A 15,491-nucleotide genomic window follows, 5' to 3' on the forward strand; every position below is an offset into this window, starting at 1 on the left:
GAGCAACACCAGGTCTGTGTGTAAATGAAAGAATTTATACAAATAGCAATACTATACAAACACAGATAAGAAGGACAATAAGAACTTCGAGTGGAAAATATTAATGAAAATAACACATTGTGCTCGCTTGAAGAATGCAGTGCACCTGAAGGATAAACCGTTTTAATAAATGTTTGTGAGGTTTTACCATTAGCCATAAGGACATACTGCAGCAGCAAATCAAACTATATCTGTTGAGAAATTAGCCTCTAGAGCCATTTTTGAAGTCATGGAATTTCATCTATAGAGGTCTTTTTAGGGTGCGCTTAAAACACACAGCACACTAGCACAACCACTGACTCCCTGCTGAGATGGAAACACAGGATAAGATCACTTCTCGTGACATTTATCACCAAGAGAATGAGAATAGAAAACATGTTCAAGTGACTATAGGATGATTTGGAACCATACTTTAGCAGCATCCCCATTCCCCTAGCTCTGCAAAAGCTCTTTGTGCATGTGGGGGTCTGTAGGTTTGAGAGGAGACAGCAGAGTTGTTCCAAGCAGCATTAAAACCCAGTAAACTCAAGGGGAAATCCATAAGACTTAATGTTGACACTGTCAGTATACAAGTGCCACTGGTCCCCCTGTGTACCTGGAAACTCCCTGTGAAAATTTATTTGGCTCAGATGCAAATGAAGTGGTTATAGTATCACAATTTGAAAAGATGCCAGCTTTTACAGAAAACAAGCGTCCCAAGAAATATCCAGAGGCTAAAGCTTTTATTCAGCCCTACCTACACAAAGATTTCTATATTGTGTGGTACTATCTGCCTGCTCTTCACAAAACAGAGTGAAAAGTAAAAAAAAAAAAAAAAAAAAACCCAATAGGTATCATCACATTTTGGATTAAAATAAAAATATCTCCTTAAAAAGCAAATACATTTCTGAAAGTGTTTTGCCTCCTATTTATTCCAAAACAATTATTCCTAAAGATTATTATAGGAAAGATTAGAGAGGAAGGATGGATATTTATTCTGTATGCTTGAAAACACTTTTTGCATAGCACTGTTTCCCTCATCTAGGTACTCTGCAACCACTAAGGGGAAAACATAATTTTAAAATATTAAAAAGTGTAATGTAAAAGCCGGTAACTGTTTTACACTTTTAAAAAAATAAAATGCCTAGTTTTCCAGTTCATAGCATTTGTTAATACGTTTCATGCTTATGCTAGAAGCATGATTGCAGAGCAGCTCATTGTGCTAAATACAACACTGACTAATAACGCTATCGACCACATAATGTAAAGTGACTACAAACAACTTATAATTATTTTCATACGCTCAAAGTGATATTGTGTTGTTTCAGTTTAAATGAAAGCAAAGCAGCTGACCACAAAATAATTTTATAGAAATATTGTGTTACATCCTGTGTCCTACATAACCCTTTCTTTGATTATGTGACCTTTAAGTTGCTGAAGGTTGCCTCAGAATTTGGCTCAGTTCAGTCAAAACAGATGTTCCCTTTGCAGGTATACTGTAAGGACTTTTTTCTCAGTTGGATTTAGAACACAGCAAGTGAGCCCTTTCCTGACCGATCATATAGATCCTAGCATTTGTAAATCAAGTTCTGGGCTGACAACAGCAGGTCCACATTCCATCACCCTTTCTCAGCTAGCAAGGCCACTTGACTGCTGTGAGAACTGCTCTTATCATGTCATCAAATCAAAGCATGTTGAGAAGGGGGAATGCAAGAGGCATCTGCAGAATTCCCACAATGTAGTGACTTTGGAACACTGACAGATGCATCTGTCATTTTATACCTTCAACTAACCTGCTGTCCGCTGGCTTGACATAGTAAAGCTGTCCAAGAGTAACTTGAGCTCTCTTAGGTTGTTTTCACATGTCTCTGTTAGGAAGGACTGGTGTTCCTTGGCCTTTATTTGATAGAAGATAGGAAAAGACAAAAATAAATAAGCAGCAAACAAGGAAGAGGCTCAATATTTTAATGCATCAAGATAAATATTTCATATTCCCGAAAGCAAGAGAATACAACACAGCATCAACATCAGTCAAGTTTCACAAATATTTTAATGACCTTATTCTACTATAAGAATATTTTACTAAACCATAATCATCAGCTGCCTACATACAAAAGCAACAGAAGTTCTTTGCTGTACCCTGACAGGATATCTGGAAAAGCACAAATCAAGGTGCCCTTCCACAGTCAAGGTGGGATGGAAAAATCGATTACTTGGCATTCTGTAAAAATTCTGTACCTCCTATAGATACAACCTGTTGGCTGCAACTCACAATTACCTCTTCCCTGCCAAGTAGTGATTTCTTCAAATCTAAGAAACCTTCTATTTCTGGGTTACTTCCCAGTAGCAAAAGGTCCCTTTCAGCCCTTAATTTCTATGATTTTATGACAGAGAGCTCTTCAGCACCCTGCACTAGATTTTCTTATAGTAAACTCTTCACTGGGGAACAAATTAAAAGGTTAGTCATTTTTTTTTAAAAGGGCATATTTTAAAGTATCCAAACATTTTAGAGTACAACTTTTTTTAAATAGTATTAAGCCAATCAAATGATCTTTGTTCATAGCCTAAATTAATATAATTGGGTTGACTTACCTTACTATAATTACTATGCTATTTATACTACCTTAGAATAATCACATATAGATGCAATAGAAGCACCTAGGGCCAGGCAGGATTGGAGCTAAATTGAATTAGGCCAATCGTTCTTAAATGGGGTGATGTGGTACTCCAAAGTGCCACAAAAACTCTTCAAGTGTATCTACTTCTACAAGCTGTATGCAGAGGCAGACCAGGAAACAACTGAGGCAGGACAGAGCCAGTGGCAGCACTGCCCCTCTCAGAGTGGGGAGTGAACATGAATGTGCACCACTCAGAAGGCAGGTATGAAATTGGTGACCTCACTGTGCTGAGGCACATGAAGTAGGAAGCAGAAGCCTAGCAAATGCCCTCTGCCTTGCACAGCACTGCCAGTTGCAAAATATGAAGAATGTATGCACTCCACAGACAGGTCCCAAAGTTAAGAGGATTTAAGAAACAACCCTAAGGAGGTGGGATACTGTGGTTGCCACTTTAGGCCCTGCTTGCAGTGCTAGCATCTCTGACTCGGACTGTTCCTGCCAGCATGGTGTCAGCTGCTCTTCTAGCCAAGAGAAGCAGGCCTGAACCATAACAGAGGCTCAATTAATTTGACCTCTAGCCTACTAAAAAAAGAGCAATGCCATTTACTTTTGCTTGATCACAGTGGTTCTCAACTGATGCACTACTAAATGCAGAAAAGTTATCAAGGGGCACCTTGAGTCTGGCAGTCTGTTCCACTATTTTAATGTGGACTCACCAGATTGGCTTGAGAAAATTATCCTGGGCTAGAAACAGTGCCAGTGAACTCTGAGAGACCCCAAGGGTGGAGCAGGGCAGCCCTGCCCTGTGGAAAAAGAGAAGCCAGTCAAAAGAAGGAAAAGGGGATGGCAGGGGCTGTGGGCCAGCCACCCTGAGCACTGGTTGGCCAGTTTGCAAGCCAGGGAGGGATTGCCTGAGGAGATAAAAGCAGCAGCCAAACTGGTGTGTGGGGGGTGCTGACAGTGACTCTGGGGAATGATGCAGGAGGCCTACAAGGAGCTGGGGTGAGCTGACTCAGCAGACAGACCCCTCTGAAGAGCCTCCAAGGTCCTGAGAAAACAAGGCAGAGGCAGTCGGCCATGCCTCCAGCCCTGCAGCAGAAAGGGATCCGCGAGCGGGCTGGCGGCAGAGGGCTGGTGCCCCAAGGCCCCATCACAGCATGCTGGATGTGTCAGGCATCCTGGAGGCTAGGGGTGGCAGTCGGCCCCCCACTCCACTGCGGAGAAGCAGCAGCAGCCAGGGGCATAGGCGGCACCCTTATCTGGAGCAGGGAGCTGGGCCGGTGAGTTGAGGAAACCCCTTACATTCCCTGAGGAAGTGGGACAAGGCAAGGCACTGGGATCCTGAGGAGCAGCAGAGCACCAGGACAAGGGTCCCCAGGAGACTGGGGCGCAGGCTGACGCTCAGAGCGGGACTAGCAAGCCGCAAGGCATGTGGGGCACCCGGCCAGTCAACTGGAGCAGGAGGAGTTTAGAGCAGCAACCCCTGGGAGTTGCCTGTACTGCTGACCCTCTGCCACTGACTGCCCCAGAGGGGACTCAGTCCTGTCCATTATTCTGCAGCTGATTGTCATCGGATGGAGTCCCTGAGCTTTGTGCTTGGGTCATGCTGGTTGTTGCAGGAGCCTACTCTGTTGTTTGTTGGTTGCCTTTTTGCTTGCCATGGAGGGTTGCCCTTCAGCCTCTCTGGGGGGTTGGATCCAGTTTGATTGCTGCAGACCAGAAGAGCTTACACTATTGCAGTCCATCACTTACTGGGAAGCCTGTTGGAGCTGCCGGAAGTGAGCACCCGCTTCCTTGCTATAGCATCTCAGCAGTGGCTGAAAGCTGCCATTTACCCTACCTGTGGTTCTTGAGTGAAGGGTTGACTAATGCATTCTGGTTTGTTTTGCCATTTAAGTTCACTTGTAAATAACCTTTACTATTATTCTTGTTTTGTAAATAAAGTGTAAATAGTTAAAACAGTTAAGTGTTAGACCTTTTTGGGACCATGGGCTGATCTGTGGGGATCAGGGGCTGGCTGGAAAGTAAATGGGTGCTGGACGGAAGCCCTGCTCCACTCTCACCACACCATCCCTGATGTTTGGGCAGAGGTGGCAACTACTGGGCTGCCACCTGGGTTACAACAGTTAAGAACCATAGGGCACAGTCCAAATGCATATACAGACATGGTCTTTCTCAAATACCCAAACAATCTACAATTACAGAAATTTATTGTCCACTTGCAGAAAAGCATTAGCTAAAAAAGGAAATATTTTTATACTTTAAACTTCAAATTATAAGGAGTAAGAAGACAGAAGTTCCATATTTTTAATTTCTGATTCTTTCCAGTTACTCATTAACTAATCTCCCATTCCAAGTTACAAAGTGTGACTAAAATAATTTTCCTTCCTATTTGGTCTTAACAAAAAAAGGCTTATCTTTTTTACCTTAAGAAAAATGTCCCTATATTCAGCCCTATACTTTCTATTACCCAGAGGCCAATACACCATTATGCTGGACTGTATATCCAAAGATCCTAGCAGTTTTCCAATGTGGGAAACATCTCTCTCAAAAAGCTCACTTTTCTGCAGATAGCATATCACTGGCAAACCAGAGGACAAGTAATGCATGTAATTCTCTGCTGCATTTTCCACTATCGAGTTTAAATATTTTATAAATTTGCTTTACTGTTTCAATTTTAATTATATATACTGTATATCTACTAATACATTATTCATATGTGTTTCAATGTTGGCTCCCCTGTAGCATTTACACGGGTTTCCCTGTGTGAGAGTTTGTACTATACTTCATAAAGTATTTCCACCACCACTAAAATTCTAATGTACATGAACTTGCATTTGCAGAATTCTAACATATTCATATTTTTAAAAGAAGCTTACTTTGTGCCTATTATGAAAAGGAAGATAGAACAATATGGTCAATGTCACATGAAAAGAAAGCACTTATTTCATATGTAAGCCACTCCAGGACAGGGAAGGTCATACTAAAACTAGCTGGCAAAATCTCTTCCTATAGAAGAGTCTTACTGAAACAAGCCAAACATATAAGGATTTTTAACCCTCCCTTCAAAGTTATGTTTTGTTTTATTATCTGGCCATGCTTTAATTGGCACATTCTAGTTGATTTGATCTTTGCAAATGATTTTCAGCATTTACCACCTTTTGGCACTCATGTTTGCTGACTGTGTTTACAATTTCCGTCCCAACTTCAGTCTCTATTTCTCAACTGCAGTAAAGATCAAAAGGAAATTCCTTAGACCAGCCAGCAATTCTACATTTGAGCCACAAACAATTTGGCTTCCTTGGTTTTTAACTTTGGTTTTCATTCCCTTGCCTTCACCATTGCAAAGTTAAGGAGGGAAAAATCAAAGGCTACAAAATAGAAGTCATGAATAGATGTGAATCTCCACAGCACTGAATATACCAAAGTGTTTCTCAGCTCCTAATGAAAGATATTTAATGATAATGAGCAATGCCCTAAACTAGAGGCCAGACTGTACATATACCTGGCAAACTGATGGCCCCAAGTATTTTTGTAGGTTCCAGACATACACTAGTAAAATGCTTTTAATTCAGATATATTCTGAAAATAAACTTTTAGCTCCTCCACTGAAAAAGACACCATTCTAAATGTAAACTAACACATTGCTGAGCCTGTGGAAAGAAAGAAGCATAGCTGTTGGGCCGGTCTTCCCATTTGCTTCTGAAGTACAAAATATCTTAAATGCAACAAAACTACTTCAGATACTTCATGTTATAGGGCAAGAGTTTGGAGAGACTTGGTAGTAGCTGTGTAGGGCACAAGTCAACTGATCTGACAGATTCAGATCACCTTTTCAATCCTTAAACTTAAATATCATCTGCAGCCCTTCTACGCTCCCTGCGCAGAGGTGCTACGTAACTTGATTATTCAGAACTCACTTACAAAAACCCATGAATATTCATCATAAAAATACTTTCTAGCACACACAATGTGTAAACATACACCTTCATGTTCCTTCATGTTTCCATTACATCAGCTCTATGTGGGAAAAATGGCAGTAAAAGCCTATACAAATCCTTGCATTATCACTTGGTTTTACTGTATGGGTTTTTACAAGCATTCAGGGTAAGATTAAATTAAGTTAAAAATGGCCATTCAATTTAAGTTGGGACAGGGGCAGAGGGGTAGCAGGGGGCCTTGGAGGGATCAAGGGGGCAAGCAGGGACTTCAGGGGGCATTGGTGGGGACCAGAAAGATTTGGGGTGGGGGAAGATCAGGGGAAATAGGAGAGGGTCTCTAGTCCTGCCACCCCCCAACCCTCCAGCCCACACCCCTGATACCATCAGACTGTCCCCAATCTCACAAACCACTTCCAAGGCAATCCACTGGTCCCAGGACCCAGAAGGATCCTGACTGCACTAAGTCAGGGTGGGGGGAGGGGCAGGCAGATCAGGGGGTCTGGGGACTCAGGTGGTATTGATGGGATGGGGGGGCTACCTCCCAGATGAGGGCCTCTTTTTAGCCTCAAACTCCTTCCAGGTGCAGACAAACAACGCCCCCATTCTGCCTGTCCTTCCCCCCACTCAATTTACTTCCTCAACTCCTGGCACTGGTGAACACCAGTAAAACTGGCACCAGGAGCACATTATCAGATGGAGGTGTTGGCAGGCTCAGGGTGGGGGCTGGCTGGTCCACGGGGGAGCAGAGAAGTCCATCTAGGAGTGGGACAAGGGGCTGAAGGGCTAAAAGTAACTCGGTACCAGGGGAGGGTAAATAAAGTGGCCGTGGGGCTGGGTCCAGCAGCTGGGCTTGTGCTGCAAACCATGCAGAAATTCAGTTAGACTGGTCTCAATGGACCTGAATAAATTAGACTCTCTCTGAGGTACAGCTAACTTGGAACAGGTCAGCCATTTTGAGACCAATCTGACCTTCCCAAACTTATATACATTTCTCACTTGTATTGCCCTAACTAGAGAGCTAAGTGTTAGATCTGCACCTGGGCAAACTAGGTTAGATCATGTGGCCACTTTTAATCTCCCCCAAACATCTGGACCTAGCCTATACATCTAACCCACACACGAAGCATTCCATTCTCATCTGAGCCATTTTGCCTCAAAATATTATGGAAAAGAGTCCTACTGCATCCCATTCTGTCAAATTCTCAGGGTTCTTCAGAGTCTGAGATTGAGGGACATTACAAAAGGAAGCCACTTCCCTTAAAGTGTTGTCAGCCATTCTATTTCAAAGATTCCCTGGTTAACCTTTGTTCTATTGCAAAATGACTCCCAAAAATCAACTGGTTATTTAATGTTAAATGTTTTGTTTGGAAGTATATAGGAGTGGCTGGCAAACAAGATCCATCATTCACTGCAGTTCAGGTTGACAAACCCCAAGAAATAACTTATTTTATAGTACTTCTGGATTGAAAAATGCTACTCCTTCTCAAATATATTATGAAGCTGTTTACGCTTTATATTATAGGACTGGTCTTGTAGCCGTGCCAGTTCAGAGATTATGCTTGATAATATCATTTACTGAACTAACTTCATAGTTGGAAGAACGATAAAGTTTGCAGGGATGTGCAGGCAGCAGATCACGGCTCTGCCCTGGGCTCTGGTCCCACACTATCATTGCTCCACAAACCCACCCTGTGATCCCAGCCCCACCTGTCCATTCCATTCCCAGAAACCACTCCCTACCCACCTGCTGCTCCATCCCATCCACCCAGCCCATATCGGTCCTGCCCCCAGCAGTGGGCATAGGTCGGATGGGCTGGAGCACCCAAGCAGCGGGGCTGGGTCCAGCCAGGGCAGCAGTTGGAAGGAGTCACCACCGCCAGGGCTCCTGGGAAATGGAATCTCACTGCTACACTGTCCCAGTCCCACTGTGCGCCTAGGGGTGGTGGGACAGACTGCACATATAACAGCCTGGGCAGCACCTACACCTGAGCTGGATACGGCCAAGGGACCCACCACAGGCCAGATAAAATCCCTTGACAGGCTGAATACAGCTCCCAGACCATATTCTGCCTACCCCTCATCTAGAGAACTCTCATGATTTTCGGCACAAAGTTCACCTATTGCTGAAATGATTTTTTTTTCCCCAAATGAGTATCATTACCACATGGAGCTCTTACATAAGTTGCTTTATTAAAGCATGTGTCCAGCTTGAGCAAACCATGGTTGCAAAGACTACAATATATGGACCACGTGACTACAGTAATGAAAGATAGATCCTCAGCTGGTATAAACCAGCAGAGTTCCACTGATGTCTATAGAATGGTACACCACTTGTGGATCTGGCCCTATAATTATATTTTTTAGAATGGCTGTCACCCACTGGGTAAACATCAAGGACTTCTACATCCAGGTTTGTTTAACTTAACTTTGGCTAAAATTTTTCTTCCTAACTCACTCACTACTTATCTGATTTTACATTTGTCAATTGTACCAGTGACTGACTGGGTTTTTATGCTTATATCATTTTAGCTTGCAAGCTAATTATATCTACTGCATGTGGATGAAGACCGAAAAAGTAAGCTTCAGAAGCAAGTGGCATTCTAAAAAAACCTAATTATATAAATATAACAGGATACTTATTTTGTGGTCTGCTTCTCCCCTATCCAAACATTCCCCACTGTTGCTGAAAAACTATAGAAGAAACCTTCATTCTGAATAAATGCGTCTTAAAATATAGTATGTCAAAAAGCCACTAGGGGCTTTTAATTTTTAATAAGAAGCTTTTTCCCCCAGTTTTCTTCCCCGTTCATACATACAAATAAGTAAGCCACCAAATGGTGATAAAATAGAAAAATCCATATTTTTATCATTCTTGTACTAGTTTATATACCACATACATATCATCCCCAGATCACACCTTCTGTTTTTGCTAAGATTGTTGCAATGACAACTAACCCGGAAAGAACTGAGAAAATGACTGCAGAAGAGAACCTGCCTGGGGACCTTTTCCTATGATTAAAAAGAACCAAATTATTAGGGAAATAAATAAAAACAAACATAATTACATTTAAAATGATATAGCCATAATAACTGAGAGGAAAAAGCAAACAAAAGTTTTAATCTTTTCATTTAAAAAAATGTAAATTGTTCCACTGAAATATCGGAATTCCAACAATCTATCAACATTGGGGCACTCTGATTTACATAGAACAACTTTCTATCAATCACCCAGGTATTTTCTTAAAGTACTGACATGAAATTCTGGCAACAATCCATCACTAGTTCCATTAAAGAAATCAAGTCCTTTGAATTTTCAGCGTTTTACACTAGTTCTACTTAAGCAATGAATGCATACAGAATGCTCCTGCCATGGCTACAAACCAACATCAGCCACATCTGTCATTTGAGAAACCATTTTCTTCCATAACAGAGTGCAATTATCAAGATGTCCATGTCTCTTGCTCTGGACAAACCCTAAAAAGCCTCATGGGATAAGAAGTACTGAAAATGTCCTGGGACACAAGAAAGTGCATCTGAACAGTTGTCCCAGACTCGCATCATTGACTTGATGGCAGAAAAGCAGCAGTGCATTCAGCCACTCACTAAACACCGACTGGAAAGGTGATGTGTATACACACCAATCCTGTGACTTTTATACTCCAAAACAAACATATTTATATTTAAAATGATATATCCATAATAATACAATACAACTGGTTCTGTGACAAATGCAACATCTGTGTAACAGCACAGTCTGGCCCTTTAGCCAGCCCTGTAGTCAAAGCCCGGCTTTGGGCTAGTACACAATTAAAAATCCAAAGAAAGAGCAGGGCAGCTCAAGCTAGGTGGAAACAGCAGTCTACATGTAGCAGACAGACACAAGAAGCTCGTTACCAGGAAGGATCCAGAGCAAAAAGGCCTTTCCTGCTGTGCTGTGAAGGGCCACAAGCTTTGAAGGGCTACAAGCTTTTACTGAAAGGATTGATGAGGACCCCTTCTGAGGCAAAGCCAGCTTGGAAGGCAGCAGGGTCACCAGCCCATATAAAGACAGTGTTTTCATTTAAGGACAGGCTGAGGAACCTCCCTCCTGTCCCAAAGCAGCCTACAGGCTAGGGACAAACATTACGCATAAACCGGTTTAAGTGATCAGAAACTGGTTTAAACCTGTAATAGAACAGATGTTCAGTGCATATAAACCAGTTTAAAAATGGCTAAAACCAGTTTGAGATAAACCTGGTTGAATGCAGTATCAGACTTAACTGACTTGGCTCAAACCGGTTTATGCAATGTCTGTCCCAGATGCCTTCCTGGTTTAAGTTAAATCAGAGTCCCCCAGCATCCTGGCATGCTCTCTGGGGTGGGTGGGGCTCTCTGCTCCACAGCAGAGCTGGCCCCTCCCCTCTGCTCCCTGGCTACAACTCTGGCACAGACTGAGGGATGCTTCTACCCTCCCCTTACCACTCCTTGCTAAGCAGGAATTCCCCACTCCCCTCTGCTTTGCTGAGGAGGTGTCTGTGTATTAGCTAGCAGACTACATGCTGACTATGGTGGGTGCTGAATCAACAGACAGAATCAACAAGTAGCTGGGATTGTCCCTCTGTTGTTTTCTTAATTGGGTGATAAACACTATTATCAATTCTTTGTTGGGCTAAACAGTGCTCCTGCAGGAGTCTAGCCACATATCCCTCAGCTCCATGCTGTGGAAGGAAGGGAAGGCTGCTCTAGTGCCCCTACCCTCCTCCCCAGCTTCTAGCCAGAGCCACTGCGGGCATGTGCCTGCATTCCTGGGATGTCTATCTGGTCACAAAACTGATTTAGCCTAGCCAGGTTAGACTAACCTGAAAAGACTGAATCAATTCAGGCTTTTTGAATATCCATCCCTAGGCTAAGACAGCAGTCTCACAAAACTGCTGATAGGCTGTTCGTAGCCTACGTTAGCATCCAGTTTTTTTCTGAAGTCAAATATGTTAAGCATGGTAAACAAAACAACGCATGTACATCAATGATTGCATAACTGCTCCTAAATCACTTCTTAACAGCAAATAAAAACAAGATTTCCTTCCAAAGGAAAGTTTCATGTGCATTTTTCAGTGGACATGTTTATTCAGTAAAGGTCTTTTTAGATGTAATGCTTTTTCCTCTGTCTCTACAATTATCTGATTGATAAATACCTAGCTCTACTTTGATTTCTTTTCAAGCCCCTGGGATTTCAAAAGGAATGGGCAAATCCCACTGAAGTTCAACAAGAGTTCAGGCTTTTCAGAGAATCTCGCATTCTAAATAAGAAAGCAATACAATAACCATACATTTATAAAATTAACTTGTTAGGGTTAACCTATTAAAATAAAACTCCTCTAAGTGGCTTAAATGTTCATCAGAGAGCAATTCTAGTCCATTACTTAGCCAAGGAGATCTGTGGAAGAACCTTTTGATGAAAGAAATATGGACAGTAAAATGAGTTTAACCAAAGTGTTTAAAGGGTGGCTATTTAAGTTTCACAGAAAAAACTTTGCACATGTACAAATTACTGATACAACTCTCATATTAACACACACAAGTTTTACCTAAATAAATAACCATCTGCATATCTAATAATTTTAGATGCAATTTAAGTGCTTAACTTTGAAAATTTAACCATGACCTGTTTGAAACATTTCTGGTCTATAAGGATTTCAATTCAGAGAAAAACTCTTATGCAAGCTATGAAGGTTGTCTCTACTCATGATATCATTTAACCTCATTTCTAACACAACCTAAAAATGTTTAAACTGCTATCCTGAGTAGAGGAGGCCTTCCTAACCCAAGGACCAAATTATACAACTTCCTATTTGTTGAGCTAACTCTACTCTGAAGTTGTATTAAAATTAAAAATATAAAAAATAAAAACCAAGAATTAGGCAATCATGCTTCTAAATAGCCATGAAAAATCCTCCTGAAGTTTATAAAACAAAATAAAATCTTAAACATATCCTGCACAGACCAAAATAAATAATCTACTCTGGATTAATGCCAAAAATTACTGAGAACAGAATCTGCCCCTTAAAATTTGTAAGGCATTTTATATTTTTCCAAACACAGCTCAGGGTGTTATATACTCTACTCATCAATTCATGTGACATCACTCATACATAATCTACTTATAGTTATAGTTATTTATAGCCTAGAAAAAGTTAACCATTCCTGCAGACTTTCTAAATTCTGTACACTATATATTAACATGATTAAAATACGTTAATCGTGATCTATTGATTTATAATAATAGAAACATTTTGGTGAGGAATCTGAAATACTAACACATCTATATGAATGCAAAATTATTTAATACAAACTTCGAGAGAATTAATTCTAAATGACTACTACTTCTCTCTTTCTCTTTCTTTTTTTTTTTTTAAGTAACGGATGGATTCCTGAAATTTCAGTAAAATAAAAGTTCAGTTTGAACTTTCTTTAAACACTAAAAGTAGGTGCCAGAAATTGAAATATACTAACTTTAAACACTATTCTAGCTTCTACTTTTTTGTCAAGCCAATAATACAGATGGGGCCATTTTGCAACATTCTGAACTTTAAAATTAAAAGCAGCATAACGACTATTTTAGACACAGTTGAGCCATTAAAAAAAATGATCTTTTCAATATAACACATTCCAAAGCCTGTCCCAACACAAGTCTGCTGCTCCAGAAAACTTTGTCTGTCTTTAAAGCAGCTTAAAATCTGATAATATTTTTAAGTTGGGCACATGTGAGCCCTCGGCTCCCCTGACCACACCGAGCGGGGCAGCGAGCAAGGAGCCGACAGCTGAATCTAGGTAAGCCAGGCAGGGCAAGGGGGAAGAGGGAGGAGGAGGAGCTGGGCCACCTGGGCCAGCTGTAGGAAATTGGGAAGGGGTTTCCCTCCCCTCCCATCCCTATTTAGCTGCACTGGGTAGGAGCTTTGCTCCCGAGCCGCATGAACAGGCCCTTCAAACAGGCGCGCTCTTCAAGAGCCTGCCAGAGTTTGCCTGGGAGTGGGCACAGGTGAGGGGTAACCAGGGAGGGCAACAGGCCCTTAGGGGGAGAGGGGACTACTTACCCTGGATCCCACAGTGAGGGAAGCTCCAGGGGCAAAGTTCCCTTGGGGGAGGGGCTGATGGCAGACTCTTCTGCACAGGTACAGTGCTAGCCACACCTACACAGAACAGCTGAGAAGCCGTTAAAAAAACGGGAGATTCAAATCCCCACCAGTCGGACTCAGATGCTGAAGGCGGCACACGTGTGTCAGCACATGTAAGTCCTCAGATCTCCACAACCACACCAAGCAGAGCAGTGAGCAAGGAACTGACAGCTGAATCAAGGTAAACTGGGCAGGGCAAGGGGGGAAGAGGGAGGAGGAGCCGGGCCAGCCAGGCCAGCTCTAGGGAATCGAGAAGGGGTTTTCCTCTCCTCCTGTCCCTATGTAGCTGCATCGGGTGGGAGCCTCACTCCTGAGCCCTGCAAACATGCATGCTTTTCAGGGGCACACCAGAGTTTGTGCAGGAGTTTGCACAGGGGGCAGAGCAGGAGGGACCTAAGACTCCACGCATCAAAGTCGGTGGCTTCAGACAGAGTCTTCAAGTGAGTGCACGTGAGGGAGTCTTAATAGGGGTGGTGACTCAAGAGTATAGCCGGGGATCCTGCCCCGATGCTACCTCCCGCCCATAGCTCCTCTGAGGCCTCCACCCACATGGAGCCTTTGGGTGGGTTAGCAGCACCTGGGCCCCCTGCCTGCAGGGGCTGCCTGGTGGGTCCTCTGGAGCAGTGGGATGGCCAGAAGTCCCCTCACCTGTCCCATGTGTGCCCAGATTGAGACCTTGAAGGGGCAGGTGAGCACCGTTCCCTCTAAGGAGCAGCGGTCTATGAGCACACTGCCTTGGTCTGGCATGGAACACTTACCAAAGGGGGCTGAGGGGCCAGGGGCTGGGGCCAAGGGCTGGAGCCAGAGCTGGATGCTGGAGGCCAGAGGCTGGAGCTAGGGGCTGGAGCTGGAAGCCAGGAGCCAGGGGCTGGAGCTGGAGCCTGGCGTGGGCTCTGCCAGCTCTGGGGAAGTGTTCCGCTCCCCCACATCAGGGCCAGAGAGTGGACCACTTCCCCAGAGCCAGTGGAGCCCGCACCAGGCCCCCACCTCAGCCTCCATCCCTGCCTTGCCTCACCTCGGGGAGGAGCCGCTACCTGCCCCAGTGAGGCTCCACCAGCTCCAGGACACTGCTCCACTCCCCGACCCTGATGCCATGTGCCTCCTCGCTCCCCAAGGTGATGCGGGGGGAGCACAGCAGTGTCCCAGAACTGGTGGAGTCTCACTGGGGCAGGCAGCGGCTCCTCCCTGAGGTGAGGCAAGGCAGGAATGGAAGCTGGCACGGGTGGCTGGCGCAGGCTCCGCCGGCTCCGGGGAAGTGCTCCACTCCCCAGCCCTGATGTGAGGGAGCAGAGCACTTCCCTGGAGCCGGTAGAGCCCGTGCTAAGCTCCCAACCCAGCCTCTCCTGGTGCACGGCCTTGAAAAGGCTGTGCACAGCCACGTTTTTAGCTGTGCATGGCTGTGCACACGTGCACCTTAGAGGGAACCTTGCAGGTGAGGGAACTCCAGGCAGAGGTTAGCAGGCTGCTGTCGCGCCCCTAACGCCAGTGCACCCTTAACCTGCGAGCCTGGATCGGCATGACCGGCTTGGCGCAAGGAGGGGGATTTATGACCAGGCAGTTGGGTGATAACGGTGAGCAGGAGTCAGTATGATTTAAACACAGAGTGATGGTTTCACAAAAGATTTATTTTACTTATGCTTCTGATGTGCTGCAGCGTAGGCAGAGGAACTGATTGATTTAGTTACAGCATGCAGATATCATGTTACCCAGCATTTACAGGGTGGGTAAGACAGTTGCTTCCGAGCGATTCATATAAGCCATTG

General features: G+C 43.8%; 1 protein-coding gene across 5 annotated transcripts in view; it reads right to left on the bottom strand.

Annotated features, from left to right (window-relative positions):
* Positions 1-15,491, bottom strand: part of CCDC171 (coiled-coil domain containing 171) — a 304,988-nt gene that overhangs the window by 190,361 nt on the left and 99,136 nt on the right. For all 5 annotated transcript variants that reach the window (XM_019555118.1, XM_019555120.1, XM_019555115.1 and 2 more), the window contains one exon: positions 1,812-1,914. In XM_019555118.1, coding sequence (XP_019410663.1) covers positions 1,812-1,914 — 103 coding nt within the window. The remainder of the gene's footprint in view (positions 1-1,811; positions 1,915-15,491) is intronic.

The sequence above is a fragment of the Crocodylus porosus genome, unplaced genomic scaffold (genome assembly GCF_001723895.1).
Source record: "Crocodylus porosus isolate Cpor-Errol unplaced genomic scaffold, CroPor_comp1, whole genome shotgun sequence".
NCBI lineage: Eukaryota > Metazoa > Chordata > Crocodylia > Crocodylidae > Crocodylus > Crocodylus porosus.